The 16681-nt window shown below is 37.0% G+C and overlaps 1 protein-coding gene across 3 annotated transcripts in view; it reads right to left on the bottom strand.

Moving 5' to 3' along the window:
* KHDRBS3 (KH RNA binding domain containing, signal transduction associated 3) overlaps window positions 1-16681 on the bottom strand; it is a 90005-nt gene that overhangs the window by 28943 nt on the left and 44381 nt on the right. For all 3 annotated transcript variants that reach the window (XM_036403187.1, XM_036403195.1, XM_036403204.1), the window contains exon 6: window positions 6107-6299. In XM_036403187.1, the coding sequence (XP_036259080.1) occupies window positions 6107-6299 (193 nt within the window). The remainder of the gene's footprint in view (window positions 1-6106; window positions 6300-16681) is intronic.

The following is a 16681-nucleotide window of genomic DNA, read 5'->3' as shown; positions in this document are numbered from 1 at the left end:
GAAGCTATCAACATTCACAAGACCAAGATAAATTAAAACATGGTGTAAATCTTGCGAAGTGACACTGAAATTATACTTGAACTTCATTCAAGAATTTAAATTCTTTTCAAAATCTTATGCCATCTGGACTAGCCCTTGCTTTCACTAATATTTTACTACCTCAACTTCAAGAAGCCTTTATTTGTAAATAAAAAAATGGGTTTTTTTATATGGCATACAGAGATTTTTCTCCTTTTTTTTTCCTACAGATCTTACCTTCTTCAACCCCAAACAGCAAGTGAATGTTAATGAGAAAACTTCACTTTAAAAACAGTTCACCACTCAAAATCAGCAGTGTATTAATAGCTCCAAGAAATTGCTTCCACATTAATCCAAATTTTCAGTTTTTCAAAACGTAAATTAATTATGATCTCAATAGGGAGACAGGGAATTCAAGCTTAAGGCTGGAGATGAAAACAGAATTTGCACTGGTTTTCTAAGGAAGTGAACTAAATAACAGGATATAGGTTTTTCAATGGAATGGGCTCTCCCCTGTAAACAGTAAGACTGCAATTATTCTTTTATCTAATGGACACCTACATTCATATTTGTAATATTGACTGGATCATGAAATTAATTTCTTAGCCATCCAGACAAACACTATTTGTGAATCAAGTTTCCCTAAGGCTTACCAAATTTGTAGATTTCCTACAAAACCAAAAGGACAGAAAAGTGCTGCGTATGCTGGGACAGTATCCTGGTGGTCAGCACATCATCTCCAGAGAGACCCAAGGGAATATGAATACCTGCAACAGGAATTTGAACCACAGGCCTTCCAGTACCAGAAAAATACTGAGATTTCACGCACAAAGAGAGACAGAGGAACACGCCATCTGCTCATTATTTTGGGTGAGATTTCATTAGACAGCAGGTTATGGTAAGATTTGGGTCTTCCCCATTTTTCATGGGAAACAGGACAAGCATAGTCTCAAAGTATTGTAATATCTGTAATACACATGTACTTCACAGTACACATACAGTGCTAATTACAGTCTCACAACACAGACCTAGTGTAAGAACTATAATCTTGAGTCTGAGGTGGGCTTTGTTCATCAGTTAAAGCCATGTTTTTCTGGAAACATCCACATATGAATGCTTCAGGAACTATAAATCTTATAAAAAATCCCTAACTTTTATGGTTTTGCAGAAAGAAGAAATAACTAATGTAGACTTTAAAGAATAGGTTTTGAAGTTTCTTGCTATCAGTAACTTTTTTCTATCCAATTGTTTGTACACCCTTTTGAGTGGCCTGTATCTGTATCCAAGTTCAAATAATTTTGAAATCTAAATAGAAATAATGCACAGTGCTCTTTTTTAAGTTACAATTTACTTAACATCAGAAAGCCTCCCTTGGTCTCCTATTTGTAGACATTCCATCTTGGTTCCATTTCTTAATACACAAAGCAATGTCATTGGAGCTTTAGCTGCTAGAAATTACACATGTGGTCAGTGCATCAGAAAACTCTGCTGCTGAGTTAACCCTTTCTGAACACAAGAAAACATAAATAAATTGGCCAAAACCACAAATAAAGCTCTGACACAAATTTTCCCCAGAACAGGGAGGAATATTCAGATCTGACAGTCTTCCAAAGTAGTGTTGAAGCAAGTCTTGGCCACAACATGCTGGACTGATGAGTTATTTTTTTAGTGTAGACATTCCATACTGCCAGAGCAACAGTTTTTAAATTTAAATTCACGTTTAAAGTTCTTAATGCATAAAAATGTGATTATGAACTCAGATAAAATTCACTTTGCATTTAACACAATTAGGCAGCCAAAACAGGACTTGACACAGCATCATCACAAATATATTCATGCAAAGTACAGAAGTGAAAGACTGGTAGAATATTTGCAAAATATTTGCCTTTATAAAATGAAAACAGCATCAAATAAAAATCTAGTCTTAAAAACCTTCAGTCCCACTGCTGTGTTGCTAATTTGGAAAAAAGCCTCAGAGGTTGGAAGCTGAGAAGAAGACAACAGCAGGACAAGGCCAAGAGCAACAAATGTGATGAGGCAGTAACTGAGACTGAGCAGTTCTGTTCTAACCCATGTTTGACTCAACATTTGCTAAGGAATTGACCTTACACCACTACAAATTTCCTGCTTCTTGGAAAATTGTAGAAAAGCTTAAAATTTTCAGCTAGTATTTAAATACAGTTTCTATTTCTTATCGGAATAAGTTGTCAGCTAAAAATCCATAAAAATTTTTTTTCTCTATTATACAGCATAGTTCAATGAGTAGAGAAAAATCCCACTTAATTAAGAGAAAAATGTTCCTGAAACCATCTGTAAGTTCTTCAACAAATGTAGCACCCCGTAGTATGGTTTCCCTCATCCAACTGTTACAAAAATAATCCTGGCCATGCTTCACACGTCACAACATGCTTTCTCCTGACCTAAACAGTTGAGGAAAGAAAAATGAGAGTCCTGCTAGTCTTCAGAGAAAGTTTATCACAGCAACCAGAGCAGTGAGTTATAAAGCTGGCTGGCTGTAGAGGCTGGAATTTTTCCTATATAAGCTGATGCTACAGCTATTAAAGAGTCAGTCTTCAGAGAAAATGATAAGGAACTGTCATTTAGTGGCTTCAAGAGCTTCATCATGGTACTAACAGTGTGGTGGGGTCTCAGGAGGAATGAGTCCTGCAGCTGAGACTCATATATAAGTGAGACTGGCAACAGTGGAGTGGGAAAACTGCTTATATTGAACTGGAAAGACGTGCCACTATTGCTGCTAGCCCAGTACATTGTGTGACTTCTGCAGAGAAAGCCAAAGCATTCAAAGGCCCCCAATGCACAGAGCCCAGAAAGCTGACAGAAGACAGAGGCAGCTCACTCTGAGCAGAGCTTTCTGTAATGGGCAGATTCTGGAACACTTCCCTGTGGGCTCTAAACACAGGACAGCAATGTTCACAGTTTTCTTGATCTTACATTAAAATGCATCTCAAATTAATGACTTTTTGTCTGTGATATTTTTCCTATGTGAAATACTGCCTCCAGAAGTAAGCCTTCCAATTTTTTCAGAATGAAATAGGCATTCTCTTTCCCATTTTGAAGACAACTATGTATAAAAAACCAATCAATTAATCAAGCAGAGGAAGGAAAGATATCAGGATAAGCAGGAGGCAGAATTGAGTTCCTCATAGATATTACAAATTCATTGGTTTCAAGGACTACACAGAATTAGCAAAAGGAGTGAAGGAAAAAGGAAGCTGTAATTCATTGTCTGTAACAAGGTAGATTTAATAGCACTCAACAGAGGAAATGGACAAGGACTTTACATACTGAAAGCCCTAAATCACCTTTGAGATATTCAGTTACAGGAGTGAGTGGTTCAAAGCTTCCATCCACACACAGTTTGCTTCCTCTTGGACTTGCACAGTTTCACATTAGTTTAATGAGTACAAAGCAAAGGCTTGTAAGCCTAAGGAATGAAAAGCTTCATGAATCCTCAGGACTTTGCAATCCTCAATAGAAAATCTTGTGGTGGGTTGACACTGACTGGACACCAGGTGACCACCAAAGCCACTCTGTCACTCCCCTCCTCAGGTGGACATGAAAGTCTCATGGCTCAAGATCACTCACCAGTTATTGTCACAGGCAAAACAGACCCAACTGGGATAAATTAGCTTATTACCAATGAAATCAGAGTAGGATGAGGGGAAATAAAAACTCAATTGAGCAACACATTCCCTTGCACTCTTCCCTTCTTTCCCAGTCTCAACTTCACTCCAAAATTCTCTACTGGTTCCCTTACAGCAATGCAGGGGATGGGAATGGGGGCTATGGAGAACTCACCACACCTTGTCCCTGCTTGTTCCTCCTCAGGGAGAGGACATCTCCCACTCTTCACCAGCTTCAGCATCAGATCCCTCCCACAGGGACAGTCCAACACAAACTTCTCCAACATGAGCCCTTGCCCTGGGCTGCAGCTTGTCATGAACTGTTCCAGTGTAGGAACCTTGCACAGGGTGAAGTCCTTTAGGAACAGACTGCTCCAGACTGGGATTTTTTCCCCTCCCTTAAATACAATATCCCAGAGGTAGCAGCACGATTGCTGGTCTTTGGCTTGGCCATCAGCAGGACCGCCTTGGAGCTGGCTGGCACTGGCTCTGCTGGGCACAGCAGAAGCTTCCAGAAATATCTCACAGAAGCCACCCCTGCACCCCTCTGCTGCCAAAACCTGACCACAAAAACCCAGTACGCTTCTAAAGATTTCTCTGTAACCTCTCTGGATATCTCAGTCTCCAAAGCTTTGATGGTGATTAAAATAGCTTTTGGTACCCCCCAGTGTTTCTGATGTTATTCTACAGACACTTCCCAATCAACAAGACCTTCTTCTGCTCAGGTTGGCAAACTAATGCTTTAGTATTAGATATAACTAAGCAGGAATTAGTAAAGAAGTCACAGAAATACTACTAAAGACTCATACCATGCTCCCTTAACCTGTAAAAGACAGAGATGAGGCACTTAGATAATGTACTGCAAGTGGACAGGTAAAAAAATACCAAGCATCAAATTTAACACTGAACATGCAACACACCAATGGCTTATGTCCCTGCTAAACATTCTTCTAAAGAAAAAACAGACCATCTAGGACTGCTTTTTCAACTACAGCTTTAAGTACTATAACTATCTAACTATATCTATCCCTGCTAAGGTATCTTTTTTGGAAGATAAGTGATCCAGTTCTAAAGGAAATTCTTTTTAGAAGTTATTTAGCACAGCACTATTTTCCGTACAGCGCTATGTTCTAATTATTCTCCCAGAAGTGAAGCATACTTCAGGATACTGAGGCAAGCAGCTGTTAGTTCCACACCCCTTCTACAGACACATTCCATAAATAGCAGATGATAAAGAAATATGAAGTTACTCAAAGAGGTTTCTATTCTACCATCTCTCTATGTGTTCTAGAATGTATGACCTGGAAATAGGTGTACAATGAGGACTGATTCCTTGGAAGGCATTGTGAGAGAACCACTTATTTGCAGTACCCACTTTGACTAGTCAAGTATAGCCAGGGGAAATTTAGGCATGTTGTTAAAGTATTCTTCCTCAAAATTAATGAACTACATTAACTTCTGATTTTTTCAATTATATGCATAAATGTTTATATTAACAACATTGAACTTCTTCCCTTATAGAGCTACAAGTGTTACATAGAAAACTGGTTTTCTGCCCAAAGGGAAAAAAACCTGGTATTTTATTTAGATGGTTTTGGTGGGGATCTTTGGAAGAAGAGAGGTGAAGGTAGGTGAAAGAAAGGTTTAGAGTAAAGCAAAAAATATCTAAATAGCAAATTTTTGGGAACACAGAATCTCCTTTTTTCCTAGTCTAAACAATGAAGTCCAGACACACTTGGCTGTAAAGAGGGCACATTAAAACCTTTAGTATTAAAAGCATTGTCCTTGAAGGTATTATTTTTCTATAAGACTAAATTCATTTTTATCGCTATAGTTTTGACTTAATGATCTTTTTTCTCTATCTTACTGCTCTGTAAGTTCAATTTAAATTTTCCTTAATTCATAACTGCATAATTTTGTCATATACAACATAAAAAGTATTTTGATATGATTCTAATGTTTAATACAATAAAATCAAGATGAATATGTATGGCTTATTGAGGTGCATTGTTAAAATTTTAGGATTAGTTCTGAAGCTTTCATAAAAATACTTTACAAGTCCGATCATTAAACCACTATATGACCACAAAGATAGGCTTAGGAAGGAAGATTAGAATATTATTCTGTTTTAGTTGAGAATTAAAAGCCTACAACAATCGTGATTTTTCAGATTTTTTGGAAAGCAGAAACCTAATATTAAACATTCAAGAGACACATAACTATTTTGCCAAATGCACTGTATATGTCATTATGATGGTATATACATATAACACGATTATTTTTTTTTAATTAAGCAGTTCAAGCCTGGAATGATAAAGAGAGATGAACACATTTGTCAGGGATGTTGGGCTAGCACTAAGGTGCTAATTGCAGAGTTCTGAAGGGCTCTGCCCTCTCCAGAACCACCCAGGCTCCACGCACAGCACACCCACAGCTCCACTTACATATTCCCCGTAGGTCTCCTGTGCCGGGGGCGGCGGCAGGGGCCGGTACCCTGCCGGGGGAGGAACTCCTCGTGCTCTGGGTGCCAGAAGTCCCCGGCTCCGACTGACTGGTCCTCTGCTGGGAGGGACTCCCCGGGGAGCTGGTGCCCCTCTGGGCACTCCTGCTGGTGGCGGAGGCACTCCCCCACGGCCCCTGCGAACACACGATCACTGACCATTAGACACGACCCAGGGCCTCCCTTCCAACACCTCCCTCCCCCACATCATGGCAGGTCTGCCACAAAAAGTGGCAGAGAAGAGATTGAGAGTTTGTCCTTTCTCTGTAGGCTTAAATCCGATTACACGCGCTATGCAAAAAAATGCTGGCAGATACAAACTAGACATGGGATTCAGTGATGAACAATGCACTGACTTGAGTCATTCTCACACACTCGGGCACACCCAAAACAATCTGCTGGAATCAGTCAACTTCACTGGAATTTGACGTCAAGTATGTGAAATCACAAGCACAGAGTAGCAGCTTCATTGGAAGGTGTCAGGCAATATCATACTCAAACCCTGCACAGAGAAATCTGTGCCACTCCCTTCTGATCCCATGAAAGCTTCTGAACGCAACCCAAAAATCACACTGGTTGTGAGACACTGAGTGCAACACAAAAAGTACATTTTCTTCTGCTCCTGAAGAGATTTCCATCTATTTCAGAAAACATCCAAACGTAATAAAACGTGCAGGGTGATTATAGGATATAACCTGATGTCCTGTATGTATTTAAGAATACTAAATAACAGTATATTTGGTCTAAAAATTCTGAAAGCATGATTGGCACTAACTTGCATTCCATTACTTTGGACACTTAACATTTAGATGAAAAATATAAGACTTCAGTTAAACCAATTTTCAAAAAACATTAGATCCATTTAGAAGTGGCTTTTCCTCCTACCTCCCTGTAGTGAAGGCAGAGACTTAAAGAGAGAAATTTTCATCAATTACTCTTTTAAATAAGAAATCTAAAACATTGCTAATAGACATCTCCTTTTTAAGAAGATAATTTCAACCCATGAGCTATAATTGAGTCTGAAGGACTGCTGTTGGCAAATAGAATTGTTCCAAAGAAGTCAGACCCTTATCATACACTCTAACAGATACATAGAAGGAAACAAGGCACAAGCTCTACCCTATCTTTCTACCTACCAAGCTATTATCTAATCAATCTCAAGACCAGTAATTGAGTAAAAATGTCCTAATTTCAGTAGAAATTTCCAACATGAACAGCATGATAAAGATCCAGATTTGGCCTTATGATTTCCTATCCCATTTCATACAAATTGTATAATTTCACATCAATAAACAAATCACAAAACAAGACAATCATTTTACCACAAATAAGCAGTATTTCAAAAACTGCATCACTGAATGAGGAATGCAAAAAATGTAAAAATACAACCAGGATAGATTTTATTAATTTTATTACTGATCCAAACACAGTCACAAAGTATTTTAAACAAGCCTAGAGAGTAAATGATTTAAAACTGTCCTTATTAATTGGTTTTAGCTAATCTCTAGAATGTCTCCTCAGGACAGGGTACAGCTGCTTATCTGACTTCATTGTAGTGGGGGCAGGGGTGAGCAGTGAAGTTTCCAGACACAGCCTGCTGAAGTAATAGAAAGAAATAGCAAATGTGATACTTTCCAGGAGAAGCCAGAGAAAGGGAAATGAACCTAGTGGCATAGAATATAGTCAATACCAAGTCAAAAAAAAAGAAAAAGGTCAGTAAAAAGATTCAAGAATCATTAGGCATAATCATGACAGCATCCTTCAGGCAGGGTGAATGATGTGAAAGCAGAAAATGCTCAAAAACATGGAAAAACATTTAAGGGAAGAAAAAAGCTACAGTTTTTCAAGCTAGCATAGATTTATTCTTGAGAAGTAATTAGAAAACCAGATCCATGTGATGAGGTCTTTTCTGCATTTCAAAAAACAGTTAATAGGATTGGAATGGTGATGGGTAGGAAATAATATTTATTTTGTATTATGAGATCATTTACGATCTTAACTTTTCATAACTTTGTTCATTCCTCCTAGAGGACCTCTTACTCTGAGTTGTATGGTTCTCATGTTACTGCATCAGGCTGGAGGAGACTGGAAAAGCACCGAGACAGAAAACGCAGCGACAGGAGAGTTCAATCAGCACCACACGGGTTATGATGCTAAGAGGAAATTTTTAGAAACTGTAAATTGTTGTTTCTTTTACTTGTATAAAAGTTTGTAAATTGTAAATCCTTTTAATTTAAGAATTGCTATCTTTAAAGAAGCTATAGGGGAACCAAAGAAGCTTGACGGACATTTACAATGAACAGACTCAAAATACAGAGGAACCACTTGAACAGGAACCTTTGCACACCTTTGCAAAAACAACAGATCTGTTCAGGTAATGCTTAATTTGAAAAGGGCAGCTACACAAATTATGTTTAAAAATGCTTAAAAGAGTGAAATGTGCATATATGATATTGGGAGACAGCAATTCTGTGGGAAGTCAGAGCAAATACACAACAATTATCAAAAAAGAGTGCCTGAGAAAGGGCAACAGGAGCTCAGTAAGGCTAGAACAAGTTTTAAAAGAGGTATCACTTGCAAGGCTGAACCCAACTCTAATCTCAAAGGAAGAATCCTAACATAACAAAATACTCAGAAAAGCAGGTCCAAGATAACCGAAGTCCTTCAATTGTCCCAGAATCAGGAAAGCTCTCAGAGCAAGCCTCAATCACCAGAGCAGATCAATTCACATATATGAATGTCTACATGCACATGCACATTAAGGTTTTGCTACACAATCAAGAATAACTGAACAAGTTCCTCATGGTAGATTTGTTCTTACAGTAATCCACTGGATAGTGCTGCCAATGGTTTAGAAACAAATTACAGAACAAAAGGAACAAATAAAAATACATGCACTATTTTTCAATAAATTGCAACAGAGGTTCAGATGCCTACTCCAAATTCTAGTTGAATCCCAACCTAAATGTTTTAGAAAATTGCTAAAAAAATTGAAGCTACAGGAGGGGACACTTAGGAGTTAATAACTACACATGTATAAATTTATATATCCTACCATTACACAAACCAATAGGTTCTGCACTGTAACTGCCTACAGAACATCTAGAACTAAGATTGGTCCAGAGGTCAGGACACTAAAAAATACAATTTTAGAAAATATAAGAGTACACACAAAACTTCACTACTCAACTGTGTGTATTCACAGACTAGTTTCCTAAATCAGCTTATTTCCTAATTAAAAAAAAAAAAAAACAAAAAACCTATAAAATAACTGGATGTGCATCAGAAACTGTGTCAAAGATGACAGCAGTCTAGAACTGCTCACATACCAAGAACAATTAAGTAGATTAAGGCACTTCATACCACCAATGACAACTGAGGCTTATCTGACGGGTCCAACAGAAACATCAGAGGAATGGAGAAGGCTGAGGGGTGCCCTCAGCACAATCTGCACCTTCCTCAAGGCGAGCAGTGCAACAGGAGGTGCTGAGCTCCTCCAGACACAGGACTGAACAAAACTGAATGAAGCTGATTTTGAAATTTCCTTCTTTCCTGGACTTTTCATCTCCTAATCAACTACTTTTGAGGGGTATCCATCTGCTTCCAAAGCATCTGAAGAAACTGCCCAGAGGGTCTGTTCTCCACCCTTTCCCCTCTACAACTATCTCACCTATAATTGAAAGAATCGTTGCACAACTGATAATAATTACAACAGTTATTTTACATATTTTATCTCAGCTCTGTTTTATCACATTAAGAGATACCTTATCATTAAATCAAACTTCTTATGGCTCTTAGATCACTTCCACTGCTTGCTTCTTAGTCCAAGGATATCCTTTCAAGATGCCAAATTTCAGGTGCCACCAACTCCCCTTGTCTTTTCTATCAGACTGCTTAGTAGTTTTATTTCCTTTATAAAACCTTTGTAACAAGTTACACATTATCAAAGCTGGTTTGTCAGCCCATTGTCAGCCTTGATTACCAGTTCACTTTCTAAAATATAAGAAAGGTATTTTTTCGTCTTTATTTTCTCTCCTCTCTACCATGGTGTCACCTCTGTCCCTGTAAGAAATCTTTTGAGTGTCCTCAATAAGAACATCTTTTGAGTAAGAACCCATAAAAACTTCTTACAATGCTGAGTCCATATATCCAGGCTGATTTATTGCATGCACAAATAAGCACTGGAACTCCACAGACCTGTCTCCAAACTTTTTGAGAACTTTGATAGTGCAAATACTTTGGAACAAGGTTAAAGTGTCTTATTTTCAGAAAAGGTGAAATAAAAAGGTTCTTGCCAATAACCCCTCAGAGTATGATACTGCAGTAAACAAGTACTGGAACATTACAGGGGACTTTAGCATTTGAATTTCTTTTTGCTTTGTTTTTGAGAAAAACTTTAAGTACCTATTAACTGCAATTTCTATCAAACACACTCTAGTATTTGGTTATTGGCAGTAAACACACTCAGCAAATCCTGTTGCCTAGCCAGGTACTGTTATTGTCACTTCCAAAAAGGCTTCAGCAACAAAATGCTCACCTATGCACTTGAGTCCGTTGTGCCCTGCTCTCAAAGAAGCATTTTATTGCCAGATTATTACTGCTTCAAGAAAATTTAAAGTATTTGTTTCATCTTCAGAATCACTTTGGGTTTGACTTTCCTGAATTTATTAATCTGGCAGTGGTGAATCCAGTGAAAAAGTTAACCCTTCTCCATTAAACACACAAGTTAACAATTTAGATTGTTAAATTCTGAATAATTTTACTCCCAAAGCTGGGTAATTATCTTGTAGGCTCTGCATTAAAAAAAGGCTTTGATATCTGGGTACCATGGACTAGACTAAGTAAAGCAAATCTCAGTAACTCATTTAATATCTTTTATTTCATGACAAAATGGGAGGAATAATCTAATCTAACTCACATACCACATCATCCCTTGAAGATACTGTTATGAAAGCTGCTTTTGTTGGAACCTAACTCTCCTCTCGTGACATTATTTCACTACTTACACTTGCAATTCAGTGTATGAGGAAAAAGAAAATACAAGAAAATACAAAGTTAAGCACAATTTCTATAAAACCATAAACACACTAGGAAAGGGGAGAAAAAATCTCAAACTAAAGTGTCAGAAGGTGCTAAAGTGATTTATAAACACTGTGGAGTAATGATAGATGATGGTTAATGTCTAAAAATGTGCAAATGCAAAGTCTACCTTACTGTGTCCACTTACAGCATTAGTAAAGTATTGAATTTTGTGATTAACATCTCATTGGTTGAATCCTGAATTTATTGTTTTACTTAAACATTTTCAAGAAAATCTAACACCAAAATCTAATGCCACTTAGAACTATGCTACACAATGTTAGACTCAAAACATTTGTGAATGCTCAGAAGGAATTTACAAGTACTGATCTAATCATTGATTCCCACTGAAATAGTATTTTCCCAAATTATACACTTCCTCTTTGGACTTTGTTAGCAATAATATTTGACATTTCTACTTTCTAGTAGTCCCACAGTGTTTCTAGGATTTATTTCCAGCACACTTACTGCCCTTGCCCACGGTAGCAGGCACGGCATCTCACACTCACACTCATCTCCAGCTGCCCTCAGCAACAGCCACTTCCATCATTTCATTTGGCATTTTGTCTGCTCCAGAATGACACTGATTTTTATTTCCAGTTTAGCCTATCACTGGATGGCTGAGTTAGTAAAATTATTCTGATCATGAAACCCCAACTACAGTCAGTTCACAGTTTTCCTTCACTTTTAGTGAAACAAAAAATTGGAACAGTTAATGGTATGACGATCCTTTTCACTATCTCCCCCCAGAAACATTAAATGGAAGAATAGCTTTAAAATAACAATACTTACAAAATTTAGGACTAGTTCTTGAACACTACATTATTCAATGAGCAAACACTTGAAGTTCTTTAATTTTAGCATTCATAGTTCTATATTTCTGCAGGGATTTACACTCTTCAATAAACAGATCTAACAAATTTGGTTACCAGATGTGGATATATTATCTTAATTTGAGCACAGACAGCTACATTCAGTGTTCCTCAAACTGTAAATATTTTTGTTTTATATTAGACATCTGAAAAATAACAGACTGGTTATTTGGTGCTGGCATTTTAAAATACTAAAACACTGATTTCCAGATACAACTCAGATTTCTGACCTTTCATCCTTCCTGAATAAAGAAACAAACAAAAAAAAAGAGCCACCATTGAGTTAACACTCTTACACAAGTTTTATTTCATATTTATATTTCAAAACAGTAATACATATGTTCATGGTTTAATTTTGTGGAAAATGGGAGATCAAAAACTAAAACAAAACAGTGAACATTATTAATAATCTGCCTTTGGAATAGATTCTGAGCTGGCTTTGTCAAATATTTATTTTGTGCTACAGAATCTTTTGCACTTCACTACCTACATGTTCTCAAGAAAAAGTGATTCTTAAAAAAAGAAACCAGTTCATGGCAGGAAAGCAGCTGGAAGTTGTGAACACACTGCAGCAGTGATCCACATCAGCTCATCTTACTTCTAACATATAAGACAGCAAGTTCTGACTCACAACTTCTGTAGAAGTTTTATTTTTCCCCAGACAGTGACAGTCATTCAACCATTAGGACCCAGCCATGCACAGACTGAAATGTGAATAATAAATTGAAAAGAAAAAACCCCTCCACACCCTCTTGAAAGCATAAACCAGAAATCTACCATTTATTTAATGAGACTACTGTGTTCAAATACAATCTTTCTTAATCTGGGGTGTGAACTCAGCCAGCTCTACCTTACTGTGGCCTTTCAATAACTAAGTGGAGCTGCTTATAAGAAAAAGAGAGTAATTTTATCAGGGTCCCTATTGATAGGATGAGGAACAACAGCTTTCAATTGAAAAAGGCAGGTTGAGATTTGAAATAAAAAAGAAATTTATGATGAGGGTGGTGAGTCAATACAGAAGAGGTTGCCCACAGAAGTTGCAGATGCCCCAATTCTGGAAGTGTTCAAGGCCAGGGTGGGACTTGGAGCAACCTGGTATAGGGGAAGTTGTCCTGCCTATGGCAGGGGGTGAAATAAGATGGTCAGTAAGGGTCCCATCCAACCCAAACCATCCTGTGCCTTTTTTTCTATCCATAAGTGACATGAAATCATTCCCTCCATGCCACTCCAAGGTATCAAGGAACTTTTAGCCAAATTCTTACTTATTACTATCATCCTCTAGAATTTAGCTTTTCTAAAACATCTCAGTTGGAGTCACAAATGAGTGATCCTTGAATCTTACTGTTTTTCTTAAAATAGTGTGAAGTTTTAGGGAGAAATGCTGCTTTAGTTGCAAAACCTCCTTAGAGGTGTACATTAACATGTATACAGTCACAGAAAGGTTTGGGTTAGAAGAGACCTTAACAATCATCAAATGCCAACTCTGTTTCCATGGGGAGGGACACCTTCCACTAGAATGTTAATATGTGTATTTTAAGTCTTTGGTTAATCAGAAATCAAAATTTAAATTTTGGTTGCTATCATTTATAAAGCCCTGATTCAGGATGGCAACACACATGCACTAAAGAAACACGGATTCCTAAAGAGTTACGTTTTCTGGTTTCACACCTTCACACCATCACATTAAACACCATGGGTCTTTCTAAGCTTGCTATCACAAAAAATTTAGAAGCAACTGGTATGATCATGTTATACAGTTGCCTCCAGAAAATAATTTAAGATCATAATAAAAACAATGGAATCAAAACCAGACTTTCACCACTTTCCCTTCCTGTTGTACGGAAGAGGAGTTATGTCAACATAGTTAAAGTGCTCAGCATGAACACTACAGAAAATAGAAATGCTGTGATTACATCTGAAGGTCATCTTGAACAGTATTAGGGACAAAAACTTGGGGCAAGGTGGGGGGAAAGGAAATATCTATAGAAAGCAGCTGTATCCTCTGAGATCAATGATGAGAAAAGAACATTCCTGAATGTAAAGCCTGCAATGCATAGTTCTTTCAGAACAAATTTCATCCACAAAACGTTACTTGGCTCTAGAGTCATAAAAATTTAGTCAAGAAAATCAGGAACAACGCAGAAAAAAGAATATAGAGTTTCCAAACCACAACCATTAGGAAATTACTTACCACACACAGGAATGTCTGCATATGAACTACAATTTTTGCATGCAAACACAAATTTACTGTTTTCCACAAAATAAAATTTTGTTATGGAGCCAAAAATAGATTTAATAAGATGCATTATATCCAGTTCTCACATGTCTGATAAGGAGCAAAAAAGGCATAAATTAGTATTTTTTTTTTAACTGAAACTATTCAGGAGTAATAAAGGTTTCAAAAGTGGGTACTTAAATACACTCAACAGGATGTTTCATGTATAAAGGCTAGTATCATAACACCATTCTGCAGATTACAAAGAAAGGTTAGGATCAAGGTTTTAAACTTCATTTTGCAAGTCTTCTGAGGCTTTGCTTCAACTTCTCCTGGATATCTCAGGGATGCTGCCTATTGAAACTGTTTTATCCAACTCTGAGACAAAGCCTTTAAAGCTTTGCTTCAACAAAAGTATTATTCATTGAAATCCATTTCTGCTAAAAAAGAATCAGAGCTTTATAACTGTGTTTGAGATCTTCAGCTCAATGGCTGTAGAATCTCAGTAGCAACAGAACTGAACTTCACTTAAGGAATATGCTAACAGAGCACTTCAATTTGAGAAAAATGTGTCTTGGAGTTTAAGACAAGCCTTGAAGTAAGGACAAGTCAAACAGACACACTTTAACTTTCCTTTAGAATATATGTGAAAAATGGTGATGAAAAAACCACAATCTTTTACTGTCATCTCCAAATCAAACACTAATGGAATTTTAATTTACATTGAAGACACTTCCCTGAAGGATTCTGTAAGTTCTGTAACAGTTTATCTCTTGCATAAAATGCAGATTTGAAAAAATCATTTACCAAAATCCAGTGGATTGAACTCGTGATGTTAGAAATGTAGTACTCTAAAAAACTATTGACATATGCACATACTAGGTATTAACAGTGTAAATTAGTTATCAAGATTTGGTGATAGGAAATGACCAAACAATAGCTTCTGTATCCCAGAAATATTACCTGAAGGGCATGGAAAATGAAATAAACTTTAAAAAATACTGAAAATTTATCCATACTCTGAGTCTGTAGCAGAATCATTACAGGCAACTGTGGCAAAGTTACAGACAGCTATTTAAAAGAACAAAAAAAAAAAAATTTGCAAAAAAAACCAAAAAAAACCAAACCAAACAAACAAAAACAAAACAAAAAAACCCCACAAAAACAACAACACAAAAAACCAAAAACAAACCAAAAAAAATCCCCAAAAAACCCTCCAAGACCAAATAAGGTCTCTAATCTGAAAGAACTCTTGTATGGCTGATGATTACAAGATTAAAAACCCAACAGGTGAATCTCAATATATAATTAACACTACTCAGAACATGAAAATCAAGAAAAGCAGTATATGTATTTACACAATATTACAAAATACAAGAACAACAATTTGATAATTGAGAGAACTTTTTCTCCCAACACACAACCCACAGTAAGAATATATTCTTTAAATTAAGATTCACTCTGCATTGCATTTGAATCATTTTCAGGATACATGTAACTAAGCAGATCTATATAAATGGAATATTTCCTTAGTGCTGCTTCTTCTAATATGCTTCATCATCTGAGGTAAAATGCTTCAGGGTATTATTAAGAAATTAGTTCACAAGAAATGCATTGAAACAAGAAATTAGTTTACAACTTGCATTCAGAAATGCAAGTTTCAAGTTGCATTGACAAGAACTGTACACAAAACAGAAGAGAAGATGACGACAACTAACAGTCACACTCAGGTGCTGCAGCCACAATCCCTGTATTCTGTAACATAAACAGTTATGAACTTTATTTAGGTTTTGTTTTCACACTTCTGAACTTGAAGGAGTTTCAACTGTCATCTCAGTACTGCAGTGAAGATGGGGGATGCTAGAGTAAAAACAATACATCTCCTGTGACAAAGAAAAACAGCAAGAGCAGTGGACTTTGCCTACTCCCAAATCAAACAAAAGCCACTTTTCACAAAATGCCACTCAAACAAGAAAATCCAAATTCTACCTCCAGAGCATTTCTATATCATTTCATCATGACTATGAAAACTTGGTAGTACCATAAAAAAGAAAAGCATACAGTATAAGTTGTAGATACTGCCTGAAATTCACATCAATCAAGGTAAGAGATTTACTGCTGTCAATTCCATAGGGCCCAAACACAGACTGCACCTAAGGAGCAACTCAAGACTAGAAATCAAGTTGCTCACAGTAGGACTGAACATCTCCTGTGCTGTGCACTGCTTCTTTCCAAAGGCAGCATTCCAGTTCCACAAGGGCATTGTTGATTCAGTCCAAATGAACTAAACTTCCATCAATAAATGAAGGTTGTTTCCTCAATCTTTTGCTCTTCTTTTGGGAATCCTTCATGT

The sequence above is a fragment of the Molothrus ater genome, chromosome 1 (assembly GCF_012460135.2).
Source record: "Molothrus ater isolate BHLD 08-10-18 breed brown headed cowbird chromosome 1, BPBGC_Mater_1.1, whole genome shotgun sequence".
Classification (NCBI taxonomy): domain Eukaryota; kingdom Metazoa; phylum Chordata; class Aves; order Passeriformes; family Icteridae; genus Molothrus; species Molothrus ater.
This window is presented reverse-complemented; position numbering and strand designations above follow the sequence as displayed.